This window comes from Helicoverpa zea, chromosome 23 (genome assembly GCF_022581195.2).
Source record: "Helicoverpa zea isolate HzStark_Cry1AcR chromosome 23, ilHelZeax1.1, whole genome shotgun sequence".
Taxonomy (NCBI): Eukaryota; Metazoa; Arthropoda; class Insecta; order Lepidoptera; family Noctuidae; genus Helicoverpa; species Helicoverpa zea.
In genome coordinates, this window is record NC_061474.1 from 1,739,823 (window position 1) to 1,761,825 (window position 22,003).

Sequence of the window (22,003 nt, forward strand, 5' to 3'; positions counted from 1 at the left end):
GTACTACTTATAGATATGTTAAAGCATAAAATATTCTTAAAAATACTTTTTTTTCAGGAGAAGATCCTACATATCACGTTTATGTATGTAGTATGGCTAGCACCTGTTGCCTACTTCCATTCTCAAATAAAAGTTTGGAAACGAGATTACATCGGTGTTCCGTAATTTCGATGTTTTGTTATCTTAGTTAAACGTAATTAAAATATGATGATTAAATGATTTTATGTAAAAAAAATGTTTTTAATATTCCTCTTCTCTGGTACGATTTTGCGATCGCAAAGCTCATCTTGTGGCGAGACACATTTTGGAGTAAATGCGTGACCAAAAGGTAAGAGCTCACAAAATTAAAAATTCCGTTTGTTGCCCGTGGTACTACCAATAGTACTACCAGTAGTACCACGGGCAAATTTTTCTTCCCGTAGTACTACCAAGCGGTCTGGTAGTACCACGGGCAAGAAAAAACTACCCGTGGTACTACTGTCAATATTTTAGGTTTTTTTCAACCCTTTTGTTGTCACAGTTGATATTGTCATCCTAGAAAGAGAATTGAAATATATATTTTTTTAATGTGGATATATTTTGGTACTATTTCGTAAATAGATCTGGTAGTTGTGAAATTTTTCATTGCTCAAAATCGACAAGAGTCAAAAACACTTAGTTTTTTTTTTCATAAATCAGAATTGAATACCTTGATCTCGTGGGATTTACTTGATGTATTTTATGCTATCCTGGTACTTGGTCAGCATTTCCGTCTGGACATTGGAATACTCAGGTAAGTTATGCTGTCTTGGTACACGGGGAGAGCAGTTGCATCGAAATTCCGAGATTGGTAGGTTTACTTTTTAACTCCGGTGATTGATAAAAAGTTACGTGTTGCACTCGAGTGCAAAGATTTTTCACCTTGTGCTCTTTTGATTCTTTCGCTATCGCTCAGGATTCTAAGTTTTGAAACACTCGCTACGCTGCTGTAGCGAGTAGGCAAACAGTCAAAGTCCGAACTTATTTCAAATATTTTTATATACATCATCATCCTCCTGCCCTTATCCCATACAATATTTATTTTAGGCTCATGATTTTTAAAAATTAAAAAATCGAAAAATTTTAAAAGTAATATAAAAGTCATACAAAAATAACAAAAAAAAAATATGTAAGAAAGAGTCACCTACTCCAAAATAAATTATAACAAAGTTTATTTGAGAAGAGCACCAGTTGCGAAGTGCACCATTTGAGCATGATGTATAATTTGAGAAGTGCACCTAATGCGTCAAACCCTATGATTCTTTCACTGTTAGGAAGCTACACTATCTGCGCTGAACGCAAAGTACGTTTTAAATCTATATAATTTACAGAAGACGGCCGAACCAAAAAAGTAAAGTAGGTACTAGGACAGCATAACTTACATGTTCATATCAATACCTACTCAATGCGGTCGATAATTTTAATGAATAACACTACCTACTTAATATAATACTTATCTACTTAATATAAATAAAACGAAAAACGTAAGTAGATATTTAATTCTGATTTGTGAAAAAAAAACTAAGTGTTTTTGACTCTTGTCGATTTTGAGCAATGAAAAATTTCACAACTACCAGATCTATTTACGAAATAGTACCAAAATATATCCACATTAAAAAAATATATATTTCAATTCTCTTTCTAGGATGACAATATCAACTGTGACAACAAAAGGGTTGAAAAAAACCTAAAATATTGACAGTAGTACCACGGGTAGTTTTTTCTTGCCCGTGGTACTACCAGACCGCTTGGTAGTACTACGGGAAGAAAAATTTGCCCGTGGTACTACTGGTAGTACTATTGGTAGTACCACGGGCAACAAACGAAAAATTCAACGTCTGAAAAGCTTCGCTGTCATTGCTGTCAAGTGTCAAATAAAACGTCATAAAAAATTGAAATCGCGGTGTTGTGGTTATTTTATTGTTGCCGCTTAATTTGTTTTATGTTTGTGAATTATAAATAATTAAAACAAAATGAAAGAGCCTAAATCTACGCAGTCTGCGATAGAGGATTTAGCTGAACTACGAAGTTATTTCGCGTCACACAACCTGGTTCGGGAATACGTAGCTCATTCTTCGAAAGTACATTCGGTTGGTTGGTCTTGTGATGGTAGACGGCTGGCCTCAGGGTCTTTTGACAAAAGCGTTGCTATATTTACTCTTGAGAGAAATAGACTGGTAAGTTTTACTTATTTTTCATGTCAAGACTATAAAAAAAAGTTTGAGGTTATATTTTTGTTTGCATTCATCTGCATCAGCTTTTTATATGTTTTGTAGGTCCAAGACTTTATATTCAGAGGTCACACTGGGTCAGTAGACCAGCTTTGCTGGCACGCTTCACATCCTGACCTGTTGAGTACTGCTAGTGGAGACAAATCAGTTAGGATATGGGACACAAGGTGAATTTACTTATTTTACTCATTAATACATCAACTTCAATTCATCTTTCAAGTGCGTAGATATAAACATGAGAATGATGTGTTTATAAAACCAACATTTAAACATAGATGGATCTTACTGTAACAATATTTTTTTATAAACAAGGTCTCAATCCACTGGCAAACACAGTTTGTTACTACTTAGCTCGACTCATTAAAAGAAATACTGGAATTAAAATAAATATCACTACAACTCAACCGCGTATTTCCCTTTCCGTGTTCAACTGGTGATACCGGTCTCGTGAAATCAATGTAATATTTCATTGAAATCATATTGTGTTAATAATACAACCTAATGTCTACTATAGAATAATACCGTCGCTGATTCAACACGCTTTTGAAGACACAAACAGTCTAAGAGTCAAGTCAAAAAGTGTTCAGTTCAACTGCACACGATTTTGTTAAGCCTTACCCAGCGCCACACAACAAAAGCGTGCTCAGTTGACGCGAATTGAACACGGGATCGTAGGATTCCGTAGAAAAACAAAAGCGTGTGGATTTCGCGAGACCGGTGTCGCTAGTTGAACACGGATAGGGAAATATGCAACTCAACCTAAACAAAAAGCTTCAGGTATCAATAACCTGAACTAAAATATAGTTATCGGCACGTATATTGAGCCCTGACCTTCACCTTCGCGCAGAAGCGATTTATTGGTTTATTGCCTTATGTGTACAGTGCGCAAAGCAATCCCCACTCTTCCGCCGAGAGCTCAATGTCTGTGCCGGTAACTATAATACTTACTTAACCACTACACTAAAACAATCTCAACACCCCAGGACACACAAATGTGCGGCCACCATAGCTACGAAAGGCGAGAACATCAACATAGCCTGGTCGCCCAACGGCAGCACCATAGCGGTCGGCAACAAGGAGGATCTAGTCTCCTTTATTGACACCAAGACTTATAAAGTAGTAAGTTCTTAAAATGTTATCTAAGGAAAACATTTACCGTTGTACCACACAAACTTTTAAACATCAGTTTAAAACTTGTCTAAAAAAATGTCAGATTATGACGTTGACATATGGTTCATTTTGCAGCCACAATTTTTTTAGACAAGTGTTTAACACATTTTTCGGTTTTTGAAGTAAGGCTGTTATAGTTATTGCTAGCTCATCAAAAGAAACTTCAGTTTTATAATATTATTATATAGACAGGTTGCATAAGCTGCATGTTCCTGAAATTACAGTATCACTGTATAACAGAAACATGAAATTGTTAGTTTATTTAACAATTTATTATATTTTTAAACATTAAAAAAAAGATTGGCTCTGATGATGAGCACAGGGTTCAAGGTACCAGTGGTTAGAGCCTCAGATACAGAAACCTCACAATGCATGACACATGAAGACATAGAACTTTTATTAAGCTACTTATCTAAATATATAAAACTCAAAGGTGACTGACTGACTGACTGACTGACATAGTGATCTATCAACGCACAGCTGAAACCACTGGACGGATCGGGCTGAAATTTGGCATGCAGGTAGATGTTATGACGTAGGCATCCGCTAAGAAAGGATTTTGATCAATTCTACCCCCAAGGGGATAAAATAGGGGATGAAAGTTTGTATGAAACTTTGTCAGTTTTAAACCGATCGGACTGAGACTTTGCATGCATAAAGCTACTATGGCGTAGGCAACCCTTAAGAAAGGATTTTGATAAATTCCATCCCTAAGGGGATAAAATAGGGGATGAAATTTTGTATACATCTTCTTAGATTTTATGAAGAAGTCCTGATGACGAATCAGAATTTTATGATGACGTTCGCTTAAATACGATTTTGATTAATTCAACCCCCATTCAACCCCCACGGGTGATAAAATAAGGGATGATGAACGCTGTGCATTTTCGTCTCATTTCTGAATCGCGGTGTTAAGATTCTCCGCCAGTTAATTACCTTCGAACTGAACTGTAGGTAATCTGTTTGTTTGGGTGCTAAACTATTGCTAACTATGGAGGAAAACTACTTGGGCTATTGTGATGGGATGTTAGTGGATGACAATGTATTTGGTACATGTAAAAACGGCAGGTGGAGACTCGCCACCTCACTTACTGGGCCCCCGGGAACCAGTCACTGAATAGCAACAAGAGGGCAACAGGGACATGAGCGGCTGAAGGGTGAGGATCCCTCGGCGGACTTTAAACGCAGATTACGCGCTCCCTGTACTTACCCTCCGAGCAGGGCTACTAATCCTGCTCTAGCACTCCACTCCACTCTGGACGGCCAAGCCAAGCCAGAGGCGTGAGACCTACCCCCGTCATGGTTCACTCTGACCGGCCGGAGATGGGGGACAGTATACTCTCCCTGGAGAACTCAGTATATATAGCCCCGCGGGGTCGCTACTCCCCGTCATCAGCCTTAGATGTCCTGCGGTGCCTATATCTCATTATTATTGTCGTTATTATCTCAAGAGCCTTTGTCCCAATTATGTTAGGGTCGACTTCCAGTCACGATGCAACTGAGTACCAGTGTTTTACAAGGAGCGACTGCTTATCTGACCTCCACAACCCGGTTACCTGCTCAACCCAACACCCCTTGGTAAGACTTACTGGCTTCTGACTACCCATAACGACTGCCAAGAATGTTCAATGACAGCCGGAACCTACAGTTTAACATCCCCTCCAAATAACGGTCATTGGTATCCAAAAAATACGTAGAAAGTACATACGAACTTAAAAAAGTTGCATTGGCAGGTACTTGCCAGACCTGGAATCAAAGACCCACGCTCATACTTGAGAGATTGGTTCTCTACCCACTAAACCACCACGACTTCCACTAAGTCACCACGACTTTGTCATCTATTTAATGGTTTTTTACGTAATAATACGTGTAATATTTTTGCCACACACAACTTAAATGCCGACTAATTAGAATTACTACTTTTATCCCTATGGTCACGTCTATTGCGGTTCAGTTCTCAGCATTTTGTTTAGTCTGCTGTGCTTTTGCCGTTAAAGTACCAAAATTAAATATATGGAACGTTTCTAATGGTTATGCGTATTCCGGTGTTTTCAAGTCAACGGGCCCTTAAAATTCAATATCAGAGATCTTTGATTTTGTTGACCCCGTAGTCGCTGGCATAAGGGACAGGATCCGCGTACGAAGTCGCGGGCAGAAGCTAGTAATCTATATATATAAAAATGAAACCCGTTTTCCGTTGTCACGACATAACATGAAAACGGCTTGACCGATTTGGCTGAAAATTAGAGGGGAGGTAACTTAGACCGGGAGAAGGGTTTAGGATAGTTTTTGTCACCATCCGGCTACGGGACGCGGGTGAAACCGCGGGCGAAAGCTAGTAGTAGTATAAAAAAACCCCAACAAGGTGGACAGGACAACCTTATAAAGGTTACCGGAAAACGCTGGATGCAGGTCGCCTCCAACAGGTATCTGTGGAGATCTAGGGGGGAGACCTATGTTCAGCAGTGGACATCCTATGGCTGAGATGATGATGATTTTGACATAAAAAAACCTTGAAATATAATTTTTTTTCAGGTTGTAGAAGAACAGTTTAACTTTGAAGTGAATGAGATCTCATGGAATAACACATCCGATTTATTCTATCTCACAAATGGATTAGGCTGTGTACATATATTGTCGTAAGTATTCATTCTTTATCTTTACATTATTTTTGGGAAAGAAAAAATTACCCACCTTCTATAAGGCAATATTCTGACAATAAAGCAATATAGTTGAAAGGCAGATGAAACCTACATCTGTCTGGTTAGTGAATTTATTGAATAACAGCATTCAACAGACACTGAAGTTGTATTTACTGTTTTATTTATAATGTAAAAAAAAATGGCACAACATCTGCCTAGTAGTGCATTAGCCATTTCACAACCACATATATTGGGGTTGGCTTCCAGTCCAACTGAATGCCGCTGACCTCCTCAACCCAGCTACCTGGACGACCCTATACTGTGGCTGTAACCTAGCCCAAAGCTCACAAACAACATGTGGTGAAAAATCTATCTATCTATATAAATAAAAATGAATTGTTGTTCGTCAGTCTGATTAAAACTCGAGAACGGCTGGGCCGATTGAGCTGATTTTGGTTTTAAAATGTTTGTCATAGTCCAGGGTAGGTCTAAACTAAACGGTGAGCAAATAAGGAAACAATTAAAAAAAGTATTGTGTCGTGTGTTTGTGACTTACTAAATATGCCTCAATAATATCCAATAATTAGGCGGTACGAAGTTCGCCGGGTCAGCTAGTCTATAATATAAAAATGAATCGCAAAATGTGTTGGTAAGCGCATAACTCAACAACGCCTGGATCAATTTGGCTAATTCTATTTTTGTTGTGTTTGTTATTATTGTCAGGAGAAGGTTCTTATGAAAAAAAAATAGGGTAAAGTAGAGAAGTCAGTTGACGGGAGCGAAGCCGCGGGTAAAAGCTAGTACCTAATAAATTTATTTGTCAGCTACCCATCCCTGGAGCTACAGACAGTGCTGAAGGCGCACCCGGGCACGTGCATCTGCATCGAGCACGACCCCACGGGCCGATACTTCGCCACGGGCTCCGCTGACGCACTTGTGTCGCTGTGGGATGTTAACGAGCTTGCTTGTCTGAGGGTGTTTTCTAGGTAAGGAAGACTAATCAAATAATTAATAAATAAACTATTTGATTTGGGGTTTTAGAACTTGAGTAAAGAACTGTTATAGGAAAATTTAAACTTTTTGCTAAATACTCTGCATTCAATATAAAATCATTCACCAGGAAATATATGGGTTAATCTACTAAGATTATAAACGCTAGAGTTTGTACATACATATATGTTTGTTCCTCTTTCACGGGAAAACTATTATGATTATATACGATTTTGATAAAACTTGGCAGTATATACTAGGCCAAAACTGTATGGGACAAAGTTAAATGGAAGAAGATAAAATTAAAAATGTGTATTGGAATTCAGCATATTTAAACTGTTCACCAAATCATAAATATTTTGTTTGTTACAGACTAGAATGGCCGGTGCGTACATTATCGTTCAGTTTCGACGGACGCATGCTCGCGTCTGCCAGTGAAGATCACATCATTGATATTGGAGACACTGAGACTGGTAAGTACAATATTCAATGAAGTTTAGAAATAAGAAAACGTTTAAGTAAAACTGTTGATTCGATTTGAGTGTGAAGTTGGTTGGAAAAGACATTCAAACGGAATCTTTTTAAATTTTATTTGGTTATGAGAAGTTCCCCTACGAAGCGAAAAACGCTTTCTCCATGCGGAATCGTAATTTAACTAACGTTGTCCCTACGTCCGATAATCGGTGACCGATTTTTGTAGGAGAAAAATATAACAGTAATACCATTAGAGCAATGCACACGTCTTACAAAAAGTCGGTCCGAAAAAACAGGTGAAATTCGAAAATGAAAAATCAGATCGATTTTCTGTTCTACATAAAGTTTGTCGTGGGCCTAAAGAATATTTGTTCGTATGTCCAGGTGAGAAGGTAGCGGAGATCCCAGTGCTGGCGTCGACGTTCACGGTGGCGTGGCACCCGTCGCGCTACGTGGTGGCCTTCGCCTGCGAGGACAAGGAGCCGCCCGAGCGCAAGCGGGACGCCGGCAACCTCAAGCTCTGGGGACTGCCTAATAATAGCTAGATACAGAATATTAGGATGATTACGGGAAAAAACGGATAAAAAAGGACAATTAAGTAAAAAAAAAACAGGATTTTCTGACGAAAAAAAAAACAGGATTTTTTATCAAAAATATCCATCTTTCTCTGACTAAAATTAAAAGTTTTTTTGCAAGTTGTGTCCATGGGAATGGGCCATTGGCCAAAGAGTTGTGGACGGCTGAATGAGGTACCAACGATTGTCGCGCCATCTGTAATTGACTTTGCCTTCGCCTCCCCATTTGTGATGCATTCAGTTGACAAGAAAGATATGAGAAGCAAATACGAATTAATTGTCAAATATCTAAGTTTTCCAAATAAAATCTACAAAACAATTTTCCCAGTTTAGTTATAGGAATATGTGTTCTGCATTTTAAAGACGATGTTGTAACAATACTTTTCTGAAAAAAAGTATTGTCTTTGTAAATAAGTGTGTTCTATAGGTTAACTAAATAAAATAAAATTTTGTATTTAAGTTATATGCGTTTTATTATTCTAATATACAAATATACAATTATTTTTATAGGTACCTATATTATCACAGTGACCTATACATATGTTATTATTATTTAACAGAAAAAAACTTACCATTTTATATCGCCTAATGAACCTGATTAAACGGCTAATTAATTGTCAAACAAGACTCAAAAATCATGCTAAAATGTAATTACATATATTCGAGGTACATATATTCCTCTTTGAGCTAAATCCATTCGTCTCTGAATGAGGAATAAGAAGTCATAAATTAACTTCTAATAACCTATATTTACCACTATTATTACTTAATAAATTACAACCATTTGTATTTAAATACACCCACTATAGTTCGGCCATTCAGAGAATGCGTTCCTGACACGTCGCGATTGAACTGACGACGTAACTACATTCATTGATTATTGATATAATAATGTTGTTTTAATGCTCCTCAATTGTTAAAACGGTAAACAACCAGCAAAAATATTTTTATCGTAACTGCAACGCCATTGCAAAGTTACGTCGTCAGTTCAATCGCGACGTGTCAGGAACGCATTCTCTGAATGGCCGAACTATAATTACATAATTATCAAAGAAATGTGATGTTTAAAACATATTTATATTCAAGCTCACTATTTTTAATACTTCCTATAACCCGTAGTAAACCATAATTCTTTATAACTAGAAATAGACAACAAGCTTAGTAGAGAAGGCACTTGCCGAAGCTACGGGACCGAATGAATTACACGCGGTAGTATGAAAGCTAAGTTATATTGAAAGAACACGGATTTTAGGCGGCCTTTTATATATTTAATATTACAATATTTGTTTGTCTACGGAGCGCCTTCGTCAGTAAAAGAAATTCCTTTCGCTCCACCGCCCAAAAACAAACTTAAGGCGCCATCTATGATCAATTTTCAGATTTTCTTTTGTTTGTGACTATAGAAAGACTCGATACAATAATAAACGAATCAATCGGATTATATGAAACATTTTAGGTATAGTTATCGGCACAGATATTGAGCTCTCGGCGGAAGAGTGGGGATCGCTTTGCGCACCGTACACATAAGGCAATAAACCAATAAATCGCTTCTGCGCAGATGAAGGTCAGGGCTCAATATCCGTGCCGATAACTTTATTATAATTTAAAATTATATTTCACAACACAAACGCTTAACGCTGACAAGCTTAATTATTCGATAGCCGACTAGATAACAGCCGTAACACGCATAAATAGCTTGATCACTCCATTTTGTAACTTAATTACTCCAAATAATAAAATCGTTTCAAATATACAAAAACCTTCTTAAGACTATTACAAAGTAGGTATGGTTAATTTTAATCCTGTCAACTATTAAACCTGTGAGATATTTTGAACCTTATTGTCACAGGCATAAAGTTTCTGATTCAAAATTTACAGATAGATAAACTTCAATTACTTTATTATAAAACGCGGTCCTAAGAAAGTCCAGGATTTAAGCCATCGTCTCTAACAGAGTTAATGTTCCATTACTAAACTAGGTAGTTTTTAAAACCACTTTTGAAATAAGATGGTAACAGTCTACATTTTTCTATGAACTATGTAGGTACTTGAAAAAAGACAAAATAAGGTACAATTTCCAAAATTCAAGTAACGTGGGTCAATGTCAAGAACAAGCCAACTTATTATAAAATGTAATCCTAAAAAGTGACAGCTTTAGTACTAGGTACAAACCATCGTCTCGAACAAAGTTAATTCTCTAACCGTCAGTTGCACAAAGCTCCAATAAAGTCAAAGCTTCATTAAATCTATTGCTGACACTTTTTATCTTGTTTTCAAAGAAAGAGTCAGCAATATAGATAGATTTAAAATAGCATTAACTTTAAATGGAGCTTTGTGCAACTGACGGTAAGCCTAGTACTAAACCCGGTACTTACCCACGTTTTATAACAAGGTGGCATAGGTTTCCTCACAAAACTTTTACCAAGCTTCCACTTGGAACCTGCCATTATTTTCCATATCTTTCAACAGTTTCTTGGCTTCATCCACACTATGTCCCCCGCACTTACCAAACACAGCGTCTATGAACGCGTCGCGAACATTATCAGGCATGTTCTTAGCCGTGCCTGAGATGTAGATGCGAGCGTCTTGGCTGAGTAGTTGCCAGATTAATTCTTTGTTTTCTGCTATTTTGTTGCCGACGTAACTGTTGAAATATGAATGAAGTCAATATATTGGTTAAGAGGTTTGAGTTGTTTGTGATGTGTTGTATGGTCAGCAAAAAGTCAAATTACAAAAATATTTGAAGACTAAATTTCAGACTATTGTCCAGGTGTTGTGTATTTGTAGTGGTTAGCAAAAATGACGAAATACAAATATAATTGAAGACTAAATTCTCAAAGTTTAGATTATTTTATTCTGTACTTAGTCAATCAATTATCTATTTATTTATTATCATCAACATCAATTACATGTACCTAGGTATAATATAAATACCTACATGCAGCTACGCATTGCATGAGAGATTTAAGTATTTCGTCTTTTGTTGCTGATCGTACATAAATAATATGTTCACTTACTAACAGAGGTTAAATAAGGCAAAATAAAAGTTTAAATTCCTACAACTTCTATCGCTAATCTCCCGAATTACGAGCCGATTCGAAAAATATTTTCAGTGTACTTTTTTACGGGTGCCCGAAGTAGTTCCCACGGGACGCGAGCACAACCACGGGAAAACGGCTAGTACTTAGATAATAAATAAGAAAACTCACACTTTCTTCTCTTGATCCCTCGAGAAAGCACAATACAAGCTCAACTTCTCCTCCTCAACCATCTTCTCTAACTCCTCTCGGCAATGGAAGTCCTTCTCCTTGTATCTGCAGCCGAAGATGAGGTGGAGAACATCCTTGTGTGCTGTTCGGAGTATGTCGCGTTCTTGTAGGAGGCTGCGGAAGGGCGCTAGACCGGTGCCTGGACCGATTAGGATGTGAGGAGTCGTCTGGAAGGGTGATTTGAAGATAACAAAATATAACCACTAATATACATATATTGTAAAATTAAAAGTTGTATGGCAAAAATATTGATGGATTTTGGTGAAACTTGGCTGTAATATAGCTTATACCTATAGAAGAATAACATATACTTTTTAACCATGTGAGGAGAGTACCTAAATCCCTCGAGTCGCGAGTAAATTAAAAAAAATATATTATATCAAAGAGAATTCAAAGTTAATGTTTTTATTTCATGTAAACCTATTTCAGGTTCTTACGAAACATCAATAGTGTTCTACGGAGTAGGTCTTATGGAGAAATACCGACAAGAAACTATATGGACACTCTTTTCAAAACAGAATTCCCTATCGAATTTATGTACTGGATATCTGAAGTGCACATTCTGTTTATGAAAACTATTTAATGTTTTACAATTAATCCTAAAACCATACTCACAGCATCTTCCGGAAAAATCATAGACCCAACTTTGATCCATCCAAAGACCTTATCACCAATATTTAAACTCTTCAACCAGTTCGAAGCTAGCCCAAGCCTGGGTTTCTTCATAGTCGTTCTATAATTCACCACAGCTACTAACAGGTCTATGGTACGACCTTCAGTGGGCAGAGAACTGCTCGCTATGGAGAAGGAACGCGGTTTGATAGTGGAGAAGAGCTCGAAAACCACATCGAGGGTCAGTTTGGAAGCCGATTTGTGGAAGTCGTGTAGGACCTGGAAGATGAGATAGGTTTTTTAAAGGAATTGTTATTAAGATATATCGCTCACCTAGCAGTATAATGACACATCTACTTTTTTCTTATTTTACAGAAATGAGGGTCAAAGATTTAGCAAACGTTTGAAACGAGGTTATGACTTCATTTTATATTTCATCTTAGATTTTATAGTTTTAACAACTAATGCCGTACCGTTTTACCACTTTATAAATTATACACTTTTAAACACTTAGGCCGTAAAAACCCAGTTTCGCTTTTTTTGTAAATGTGTCATTATACTGCTAGGTGAGCGATATATTTAGAAAAATAAAGAAGAAACATTAACTAAAGGCTTCGAAACTACTAAGCCGATTTGATAAATTCTTTCACTGTCGGGAAGAGACGCTATTCCCGAGGTAAATAAGCTATATCTTATGTTGAGTCAGTACATAATTTCAATTGTGAAAATAATGAAGGCACTTTGGTCTGAAAACAGACACATAATTCTATCTATTACTAATATTACCTACAAATGCGGTTCACTGTCTATCGCGGTTTCACACCAAAACTACTCAACCTGATTTCAATGAAATTCAGTACACAGATAGGTACCTAATTTACTGCCTAAAGAAAGGACATAGGCTACTTTTTACCCGGTAGCGAGAAATAGTTCTTCCGGAAAGTATGTAAAATAGCTAATTTTATAACAACTTACTTCAAGCACACTCCTCTTAGGCCTCCTACAATAATTAAGCCAGTCTTCCTGTCCCTCGGGGGAGCTGAGTTGTATACATTTCTCTCTTTCTAACTTATCCTCAGACACTTGTGCGAGAAGAGAGAAGACATATTGTGTGGGGTAGCAGTGTAAGTCCCAGTATTGTTCGGCGATTTCGTAAAGTGTGTGCGGTTGTTTTAAAAATGCTGGTACAGGCATGTCTGTGAAATTGGTTGGGTTATATGATTTTGCTGAGTGAGTTATTAAGTAAAAAGTAGGTACCTAAAGTAGTAATTTTTTTACTAAATCTACCGTTAGGTACACAAAACTATTTTCGGTTTAATAGCCTAACTGTTGAAGAAAGTCATTTTAGGACCCAAACCAAAGTTATTTGGATGGGTTAAATGCAATTGTCAGTCGAATTTTAAGACTGGCATGATTATTTTGAAAATTGCTACCCTAGTATGAAAGACGTAAAGGCGAGATTTCACCGATTTAAGGCACTATGAAAAAACTCATACCTATTTGCTCAATCGAGAACCAAGTTCAACCTTTGTTCCTGAAGCCGTGAATAATCTTGGTGGAATCATGATCCAAATATCTCCAAAATAAATGAATTTGAATTTAAAAATACATATTTAAAGTAATGTAGAAATAAATTCTTAATAAAATAAAACACCGCATCATACAAAAAATACATTTATTTATCACTCCTCTTCTTGCCATCCATCCTCATTGCTCAAGAACCTCCGTTTGGCCGCGGTGTTCATGTACGGGCGTAATGCCCACTCAGTGTCGGCCGCGTCCAGAGCGTCCAGTGTGCCCAACTTTATCTCGTATAGCTTCATCTGGAAGCGGGGACCTATTTCTGATAGTTCTATGTCTTTGCCAGCCTGAAAAATAAGGAGGTTTTAGTATAAAAGGTGAAAATGTTATCTATACTAAATACAATATCATAAAGAGGAAGGTTTTTTATATGATTGCACCCCAAAAGTTCCGAAACTTCTAAACCAATTTAATTAATCTTTCACCGTTTACTGTTCATGAGCGACATCGACGGGTGCCATAGACTATATTAATTGCTCGAAAAGTGGGTGAAGCTCAAGGGCGAAAGCTTTTTGAAAATATCTGAGAAAAAAGGATTATTATTATTATATAATATTACTTATAAAAAGTGTCATCTGTTTGTAGAGAGATGCTTTTCAAAATCATATACATCTAAGAATAGTACAAACAAACTGACAAGGTCTTATATTAAGCTTCTTTTTAGTGAACAATGTAATTAAAATATTAAATTAAAAGATGATAGGTACCTTTCTGTAAGTATGTTGTCTGAAGCAGATGTAGTCATCATTGTTAGCAAACGTGATCACTCGCTTGGAGTCAGGTTTGGGCACGGGGAACAAGTACTTCAGAATACTCATTGTTCTTAGACCTGTATACAAATAAAATAGAGCTTTATAGCTAGAACATTTCAGTGGAAGCTGCAATAAGTATCAAATAAATATTTGTTAGATAAGATAATTTCTATGATCCTGTTGTTTCTTAATATTTGCAAAAAGGGTTTTATAAAAGTATATTAATGAAACACATAGAACTCATGTAAGCAAAAATGACGCCCCATGTATAGCTTAAACAAGCTATACATATATGTCTAACAGAATATCAATTTATCTCTTCGTATAATCTTATAACTATAGCTCAGTGTGACCGAAACAACTTCATAGTTTTAGCTATACATATTCTTGTCTAAAAATATGTATAGCTAAAACTAAACAGCCTATTACCAGGCCTCTGTCACTCTCTGTACTTGCGCGCGATAAATGCCTACCGCTCGCTGGGTTACCGGTAGCCCCACGCGGCTCAGGGCGCACAACAGTCACACGCGCCGCGCGCAACACAATATTATTATTTTTATTTCGTGGCATGTTATGCTGTTGGTTTTTATTAGGTTTTTTAAGCTACCTCACAAACTGATGGATTATTTTGAGTTGTGTTGGTTTATATGCCACTATTGTAAGATTTAGAAACATTTTATATTTATGAACTTATCTAGTAATTCTATTTTTTTTTTAATAAATTAATACTTATCTACTTTATGATTTTAACAACAGAGAACATTAGGTACTTATTTTACTTTAGATACCTACTTAGTTATATGAATTGTATTGTGAGTTTTGTAGCTCAAAACACATCAAGTGTAAGTAGGTATAGTTCTGGTCCAACTTAATGACGACTCGGCACATTACGCGTGTCGCTACGCAGAAACCAATTTTAGGTAAGTATGTATCAACACTCGACGGAGTTGTACCATATGGGGTATGGCACTTGTGCTCGAAAAATAGTTGGAAACCACCTTTGATTTTGACGAAAGCTTTACTTAAGTACTTACCTATGCTTACGTATTAGGTAATATTTAGTAATATGTACCCATACTCCATTTTAGTAGGCAATACAATAGTTAACTAAAGAAAAATATTCTTGATATTACTTTTTATTTAAAAACTCAGTTTTAAAAAAGGCTATCTTAAAATAAGCGTAACTTTGTTTTCCTACTTAAATATTAATAAATTGTAAAAAGCAACCCTAAGCGCGGCCACGGCACGGTTGCGGTCACTGAACTGTGCGCTATCGCATTGGAATAACAATCAAGCGCTCGAACTTTTAAGGTTCATTTTATAACGCAGCTAGGAATTTTTAGGTAGTTGGGGAACTTGTAGGTGCTTATAACAGTAGGTATGGACTTTTTTGTATGGAGTGATTTATCTGTTACGTAGTAACTATTATATAATCTGTGCTATTACCATAAAAATAAAAAAAATGCGAAAGTTTATATGTTTGTTCCTCTTGCACCCTGAACTATTTTGAAGAAACTTGGCAGTAACATAGCTTATACATAAAATATATCAGGAAAACATAAATGCATTTTTTGTTTGCACAAGAAATTGTATCCTCAGTACTTGAGTGAAATCACGGACAGAATCTAGTCTATATGCATGTACAATTAAAACTACTTACCAAGCTCAGTCTTAAAGTTGTGGAACACTAAATGTGGGAACTGTTCACTCATAGGACCAATGTCTGGTATATCGTGACGCATCACTACGCCTGAGAGCGTGAATGATGCTGTAGGACCGTATGGTAGGTGGCAGATTACCTGTTAAAAAAAAAATAGTGATAGAGAGAGAAACTTTTTGGTATTATTGGAAATTGTGTGAGTTGCAACATAGATACTGATTTACTTATTTTTGGTATGAATGGATGATGGGTTTAGGGGGGAGCTATAACCACATGCACATACTTGAGATATGTGAAAACTGTATCAATGCAAAAAAATAACTATTTTTGGAGATTAGGTCAATATTACTATTAGAATATATAGAAGGGATCTTGAGATCCACCACAGTAAAACATGAGTCATTTTTTGATAGTCTAGCTAAGTGTTAGATTAGCGGTCAGAAAGTGATTAATATCTATTATTTTGGGATTTCACGTGCATTTATTGGTTCATATGTTTTACATATCGACGGGTAAAAGGCAAAAGGGGTCATGCACCACAGATCATATTGTTCAGGAGAGTAAAAAGAAAGTTTTAAAAAATAATATCTCTTTATTGCTTTATTGAATCACATCACAATCTTCAGAAAAGTTTACTAAAATACAATGTTCTTTAATAATTTTACATCAAAATAAGCCTGAGATCAATAGTTTCAAAGATAGATGTCGCTTGACCCCAGGTTTTAACCATGTTTATCGCTTTCGCGAGGGGTCAAGCACCAATATTTAATGTTGGAATATTTAGATTTTGGCCTAAGCTCCAGGCGCTGGCGCGCGCTTAGTGGATCAAATGCAACGTAATGAAAATAAAATTATTTAAGAAAGGGGCCAAGCGCCAATTATGTTTAGTTGACAATTTTTACTATTGGTGTAAGCGACGTTATAGTTATTAAACAAATAAAAGAAAAATGGATACAAACGACATATTTACTTCTAATTTTGTTTTTAAAATTATGCCAAATGACAAGGCGATACAAAAACGTAATACACAAAATGGTCCTTCAACCAAGCAAGGTAAAGTTGGTGTCGCTTGAGCACTTTTGGCAAGTATCGATTTGGCACTTCAGTACAAATAATTCTTTGGTGCAAGTGACTTTTTTTCATGCTAGAAAAACGATATTACGACCATTCGAAAGAGAAAAAATAGTGGAGTTGGGGTCAATAAAAAAGTTAAAATCGCAAAATGTGGCGCTTGACCCCTTTTGCCTTTTTACCGTCGATATGGCTCACACCTAGGCAATATTTGATGAAAATCATCCAAATTACTTGAACAACGTTTCTTACACTGTATTTTTTTTATTTTTAAAATGCTTAAAATATACAAATAAACTCACCAAACTATCAGGTACACCTCTATGTTCATGCACCACAATGAAGTCAGTGACCTCATTGGCGCGACATGCGTGTATCAGTTGTGACATCTCATAGCCACCACGGTTCATACGCTGACTGTTTGGGAATATTAACCTGGAACAGAAAAAAACAAAGGATTATTTCATGTGCTTAACTATGTGGGTAACTAAGTTGAGGAGGTCAGATATGCAGTAGTTTCTTGCAAAACACTTAGATCGACTGGAAACCGACTGGTTGGTTTTAATGCTACTGCTTTTATCTGAGATAGAAAAGTAATATTATAATTTCATTCAAGTAATATAAAATTTTGTTGTTTCCACAACTTTCTTGATACAAGTGTCAGTGAGTAGGTAATGTTTTAGTTGATGATTATTATTTGATCTTTTAATATAATTTATACACTTCAGTATTTTTTTTTTTAATTGAAATACATATCTTGTTAGACATCAAGAATAATCTTAAAATACAAACCTAAGTTCCTTAACAAACATCTTAAGCCTGGCGCTAGGTTCCCTAGACGTAGTGATCATGATCTTAGGGTCTTCCACTCCAGCGTATCTGTACTCATCGTCCTGAGAGCTCTGTGTGTTTGCTCCGCCACTGAAGCTGCCAATCACTGCTGCTCTTTCAGGTCCTAGAATATGGTGAAATTTGTTATCGGTGTGTTCTCATGAGTCAGGTAAATTACAAAACAATAACAGGTAGTGTGTTAGTTAAATATATGTGTGTAACTAAGCTTATTATGAATGTTATTTAGCTTTAAGTTGAGAGATTAAGACTATAATAAGTTGAAAGTTTGTATACAGATTATGAAGTAGATTACTACAACAAATAACTTCTGAAGTAGTAAGAATAACAATTCGGTGAACTTAACCGAACAATTTAGCAGAAACAATACATAATAGATAGACATTTATATCAAGCGTGTTTAAATATCGTAATGCAAGAGGCATGAAGAGAACTTAGGTTATAACACCTTAAGCAGTTTAAAAACAAGCTAAAAGTGTACCAAATAGGCTGAAATAACTTACCTTTATCTTCATAGTCAATCCTCTTTTGTAAAGCAAGCGCCTCCTTTCTCAAATCTCCATGAATAGGAATGTTTTCTTCCAAACACCGTTTGAGTTGATCTTTTTTCGCTTGAATATTCTTTTGTTTGTCTTCTACAGACTTTCTGTACACGTATTCACGGCGCAAACGCGCCTGCCGCCGCAGCATTGTCAAATTTTGTGTTATTTAAGTTATTTATGTTTAATTTTATAATAAAAACATCGCACGCGTGAACAAATCGGTGTAAAACTGACACTGGTTTGACATTTGCGCACGTGTTTATTTTGACATTGACAGTTCGCGTTTAGTTGACTTATAATAATGTTTATTTTTGATATCATAGAAATAAATAATTGTATTGTTGTATTGTAACTGTCATGACAGAAATTAATAAAATTAAAAAAAGATAATTTATGTCTAGGAGCACAAATAATAATACTATACTTCGGCCGTTCAGAGAATGCGTTCCTGACACCTATCAGTTAGTCACGACTAGTGATGGGCACAACATAACACTGAGTTCGTTACCGTTCCTTCAAAATGAACCGCCGCATTATTTTAAGATTATTTTCGTTTTAAATTGGCGGAATCATTTGTTTTATATTTTAGTTATTTAAGTGGAAACCAAAAAAAGGTAATATTCATATAATAAAATTGTTTTATTTATTCTTTGTTACAAGTACATTGAATTGAATGTGCGAACAGAATATTAATCAGACTCCGATTTGCTTGAGGAGGTGGTGTCTTCATCATCATCTTCGCCTACATGTATAATTATATTATTATCAATAACAGAATCAATCCTGATATCTCGGTCTAACAAAAGCCGGGTAATCAAATAAAAACAGATCGAAAACACTTGAAAAACGTGGTCTATGCGCACGAAACGACAACGGACGACTGTTTTAGGGCACCTACGCATTATGCGGTTAGCCGGACTGCGGTCAGCCGTGCGGCTGACCGCAATAAAAAATTTGTACGAGAATGTAGTTTTCATTCGCACTACGACGCGGCTGCCGCCCGACCGCTCCGGTCGTTCTGAGCGCTGCGGCCCGACCGGCGGCCAGCCGGACGGTCGCCATACACACTACGCGGATATGCTAGTTTGCGGTTGCCCGCCATTGACGGTAAACGTGTTCACCAACATTCGCGCATTTAACTGATACTTTATTAATATGGATTTCGTTACCGAAAAAATTATAATCGAGATACAAAATAGGCCAGCAATCTGGAATACTAAATCCGCAGAATATTCCGATAAAAACCAACCGCAAACCACTACGGTTTCTAAACGCACTTTCCGGTTGGAGTTGCGGCTATCCGCCACCCGGCTAACCGCAAGCGCAACCGCTTCCTACGGTTATCCGGACGGCTGACCGCACTCCGGCTAACCGCACAGTGCGTAGGGGCCCTTAGCGTCACAAAATGGCGGCCCATAACGCCATTTGGGGTTACCATTTTTAATCTAAGTATAAAAATGCGGTTTGGTCATAGTTTTATTTTTATATTTCATAAAAGTTATAATTAAGTCTTATAGTCCATTATTTTCCAATTCTTAAAAAGAAAATCAAAACGTATTATTTTATATTATAACTGTATAAGAACAGATTACGATACTTGCCTGTTATTTTTAGCACAGCACTACAAAATATAAACCGCTGACATAACCTTGTAATAGCGCAGTATAGATTTAGAAAAATATTGTTTACCAAGTTATTTGACACTCAGTTTGGCACAAAATTATAACATTCATTGATTATTGATATAATAATGTTGTTTTAATGCTCCTCAATTGTTAAAACGGTAAACAACCAGCAAAAATATTTTTATCGTAACTGCAACGCCATTGCAAAGTTACGTCGTCAGTTCAATCGCGACGTGTCAGGAACGCATTCTCTGAATGGCCGAACTATAAAACAGAGAACTTCATTCTTGGGAAAAACTAAACGTAGAAATCAAGTTTCGTTCAGAAACCGACTTATCTGTTAAATATCTCAAGCATCTTAAAATAAGATGAAACTGGAAATTGCATAAAAATAAATATTGATTAATTATTTTGCGAAACATACCTTCATGATACTCTTCCACTATCAACTTGTAATGAGGTTTTATATCAATATTGTGTTCTTCAAAAAGATTGAACAAATCATCTACCTCTGCTTTACAGTTACGAGGTCTTATATTAAATACATCTCCAGGTTTATAATTTAATTTACTATCATCTGCTGTCTGTAATGTTATTAATCTTACATCCTGAAACACACAAAAAAAATCCATTTATCTTGACATTGAATTTAAATTATTTATTTGATTGATGTTTCTTTATCTTACCATTATCTTGTGATATAAAAAAAAAAAACAAAACAATGATAATAAGACTTGGAACACAAAATAAACCATATTGATATCAAAAATATTTGAAAAACATACCTGATAATGTGATTCATGGGTAGTTCTAATATTTTTAGTGATTTCCAATAGCGTTGCATCTACAAAAGTATCTTTAGCTCCTTTAGCAAAATAAATATCTTCATTCAAACCATTAGAAGGAGGTTTGAACTCATTTCCCTCACTTTTGTCTACGGTAACTTTCCAACGAGGTGTGAATGTGTTTTTGATATTGTCTATGTCTAAATTCGGGAAGTATTGTTTTTTGAGTATTGTAAGGTAGTCTTTGAGCCAGGGACCCATGACTGCATCATGGCCTAAATCATGTTGGTAGTCACAGAGTCCTGAAATAAAAGATAGAACATATTGTATGAAATAACATACAAATTATTATTAATTAGGTTTAGGTTTTAGATGTTCCAAGATTTTGAGTGAAATGATTTTATTATCATGATGTTGTATTTAGTTCTTGAGATAAATTGCTGTAAGTGATGTTATCATATCACTCTTAAGTCTTCCTTAAAAATAAGAGATAAGAATGGACTCAAAATACATCTTTAACTGATGTAATTTTTGGAACTTCCTGATAGATTCTCACCTATATCAAGCAGCGGTGTAGCCCCCAACTGGATTAATCGCTTATGAAGTTTCTTCCCCGCGAAATTAAATTTCAAATAGGACGAGTCACCAAGACCTAGCACTCCGAATTTTAACCTCGCTAAAGAATTGGAAGGAAGATTTTTTCGCAGCAGGAACTTCCAGAACTTCTTCATATTATCTGGCTCATCTCCTTGGCCAGCCGTAGCACACACGAAAATCACAAATTCTTCTTTAATAAGGCGAGATATTGGATATTCGTCCATGGCCTGAACTGGCCCTCGAAATCCTAAGACTTTCGTTGTTCGCCATATTCTTTCAGCCCTCTCCTGAGCCGTGTAGGTTTGACTGCCGTATAAAACTAAAAGTCTGGGTGCTTCAGTCATTTTAACGTACTTAAACTGAATAAAATGATTAAATTAGAGCACAAAACACAGTATTGTATTATCACTCTATCAGCTGTCTGTTTTGACAGTCACTCTGTGACATTGACAGTCTTGATAAAATCCACAGATATCGAAAAAAAAATAACAGCAACCGAGTCAAATAAAAAAAAGGTTTAATGAGTTTTTTTTTTATTAAAATTACGTAAAATGTGACAA

General features: G+C 36.2%; 3 protein-coding genes across 3 annotated transcripts; 1 reads left to right on the forward strand and 2 right to left on the reverse strand.

Moving 5' to 3' along the window:
• The first annotated feature begins 1,930 nt into the window (after positions 1 to 1,930).
• Positions 1,931 to 8,559, forward strand: LOC124641992 (THO complex subunit 3). Its single transcript, XM_047180281.1, has 7 exons — positions 1,931 to 2,195; positions 2,295 to 2,416; positions 3,233 to 3,368; positions 5,955 to 6,058; positions 6,886 to 7,047; positions 7,424 to 7,524; positions 7,910 to 8,559. Exons 1-7 carry the CDS (start codon positions 1,992 to 1,994, stop codon positions 8,068 to 8,070), a joined length of 990 nt encoding a protein of 329 aa, XP_047036237.1. The 5' UTR covers positions 1,931 to 1,991; the 3' UTR covers positions 8,071 to 8,559.
• Positions 8,560 to 9,134: 575 nt separating this feature from the next.
• LOC124641991 (NADPH-dependent diflavin oxidoreductase 1) lies at positions 9,135 to 21,893 on the reverse strand. The gene is made up of 7 exons (XM_047180280.1): positions 21,403 to 21,893; positions 20,847 to 21,148; positions 20,486 to 20,669; positions 12,957 to 13,177; positions 11,985 to 12,260; positions 11,310 to 11,536; positions 9,135 to 10,744 (listed from the first exon to the last, which is right to left on the reverse strand). Exons 1-7 carry the CDS (start codon positions 21,785 to 21,787, stop codon positions 10,519 to 10,521), a joined length of 1,821 nt encoding a protein of 606 aa, XP_047036236.1. The 5' UTR covers positions 21,788 to 21,893; the 3' UTR covers positions 9,135 to 10,518.
• On the reverse strand, positions 13,643 to 18,691 carry LOC124641993 (U3 small nucleolar ribonucleoprotein protein IMP4). The gene is made up of 6 exons (XM_047180282.1): positions 18,398 to 18,691; positions 17,838 to 18,000; positions 17,348 to 17,480; positions 15,975 to 16,113; positions 14,270 to 14,391; positions 13,643 to 13,849 (listed from the first exon to the last, which is right to left on the reverse strand). Exons 1-6 carry the CDS (start codon positions 18,582 to 18,584, stop codon positions 13,664 to 13,666), a joined length of 930 nt encoding a protein of 309 aa, XP_047036238.1. The 5' UTR covers positions 18,585 to 18,691; the 3' UTR covers positions 13,643 to 13,663.
• Positions 21,894 to 22,003: the final 110 nt, after the last annotated feature.

Excerpts from the sequence above, each read along its gene's own strand:
- LOC124641992 (XM_047180281.1), top strand. The coding sequence starts at position 1,992 with ATGAAAGAGCCTAAATCTACGCAGTCTGCGATAGAGGATTTAGCTGAA. Across the intron at positions 3,369-5,954 it reads ACACCAAGACTTATAAAGTA|GTTGTAGAAGAACAGTTTAA; the intron begins GTAAGTTCTTAA and ends ATTTTTTTTCAG. Across the intron at positions 7,048-7,423 it reads TGTCTGAGGGTGTTTTCTAG|ACTAGAATGGCCGGTGCGTA; the intron begins GTAAGGAAGACT and ends TGTTTGTTACAG.
- LOC124641993 (XM_047180282.1), bottom strand. The coding sequence starts at position 18,584 with ATGCTGCGGCGGCAGGCGCGTTTGCGCCGTGAATACGTGTACAGAAAG. Across the intron at positions 17,481-17,837 it reads ATGTTTGTTAAGGAACTTAG|GTTAATATTCCCAAACAGTC; the intron begins GTTTGTATTTTA and ends TTTCTGTTCCAG. Across the intron at positions 13,850-14,269 it reads GACAACATACTTACAGAAAG|GCTGGCAAAGACATAGAACT; the intron begins GTACCTATCATC and ends CTTATTTTTCAG.
- LOC124641991 (XM_047180280.1), bottom strand. The coding sequence starts at position 21,787 with ATGACTGAAGCACCCAGACTTTTAGTTTTATACGGCAGTCAAACCTAC. Across the intron at positions 21,149-21,402 it reads TACACCGCTGCTTGATATAG|GACTCTGTGACTACCAACAT; the intron begins GTGAGAATCTAT and ends CTTTTATTTCAG. Across the intron at positions 20,670-20,846 it reads CCCATGAATCACATTATCAG|GATGTAAGATTAATAACATT; the intron begins GTATGTTTTTCA and ends TGTGTGTTTCAG.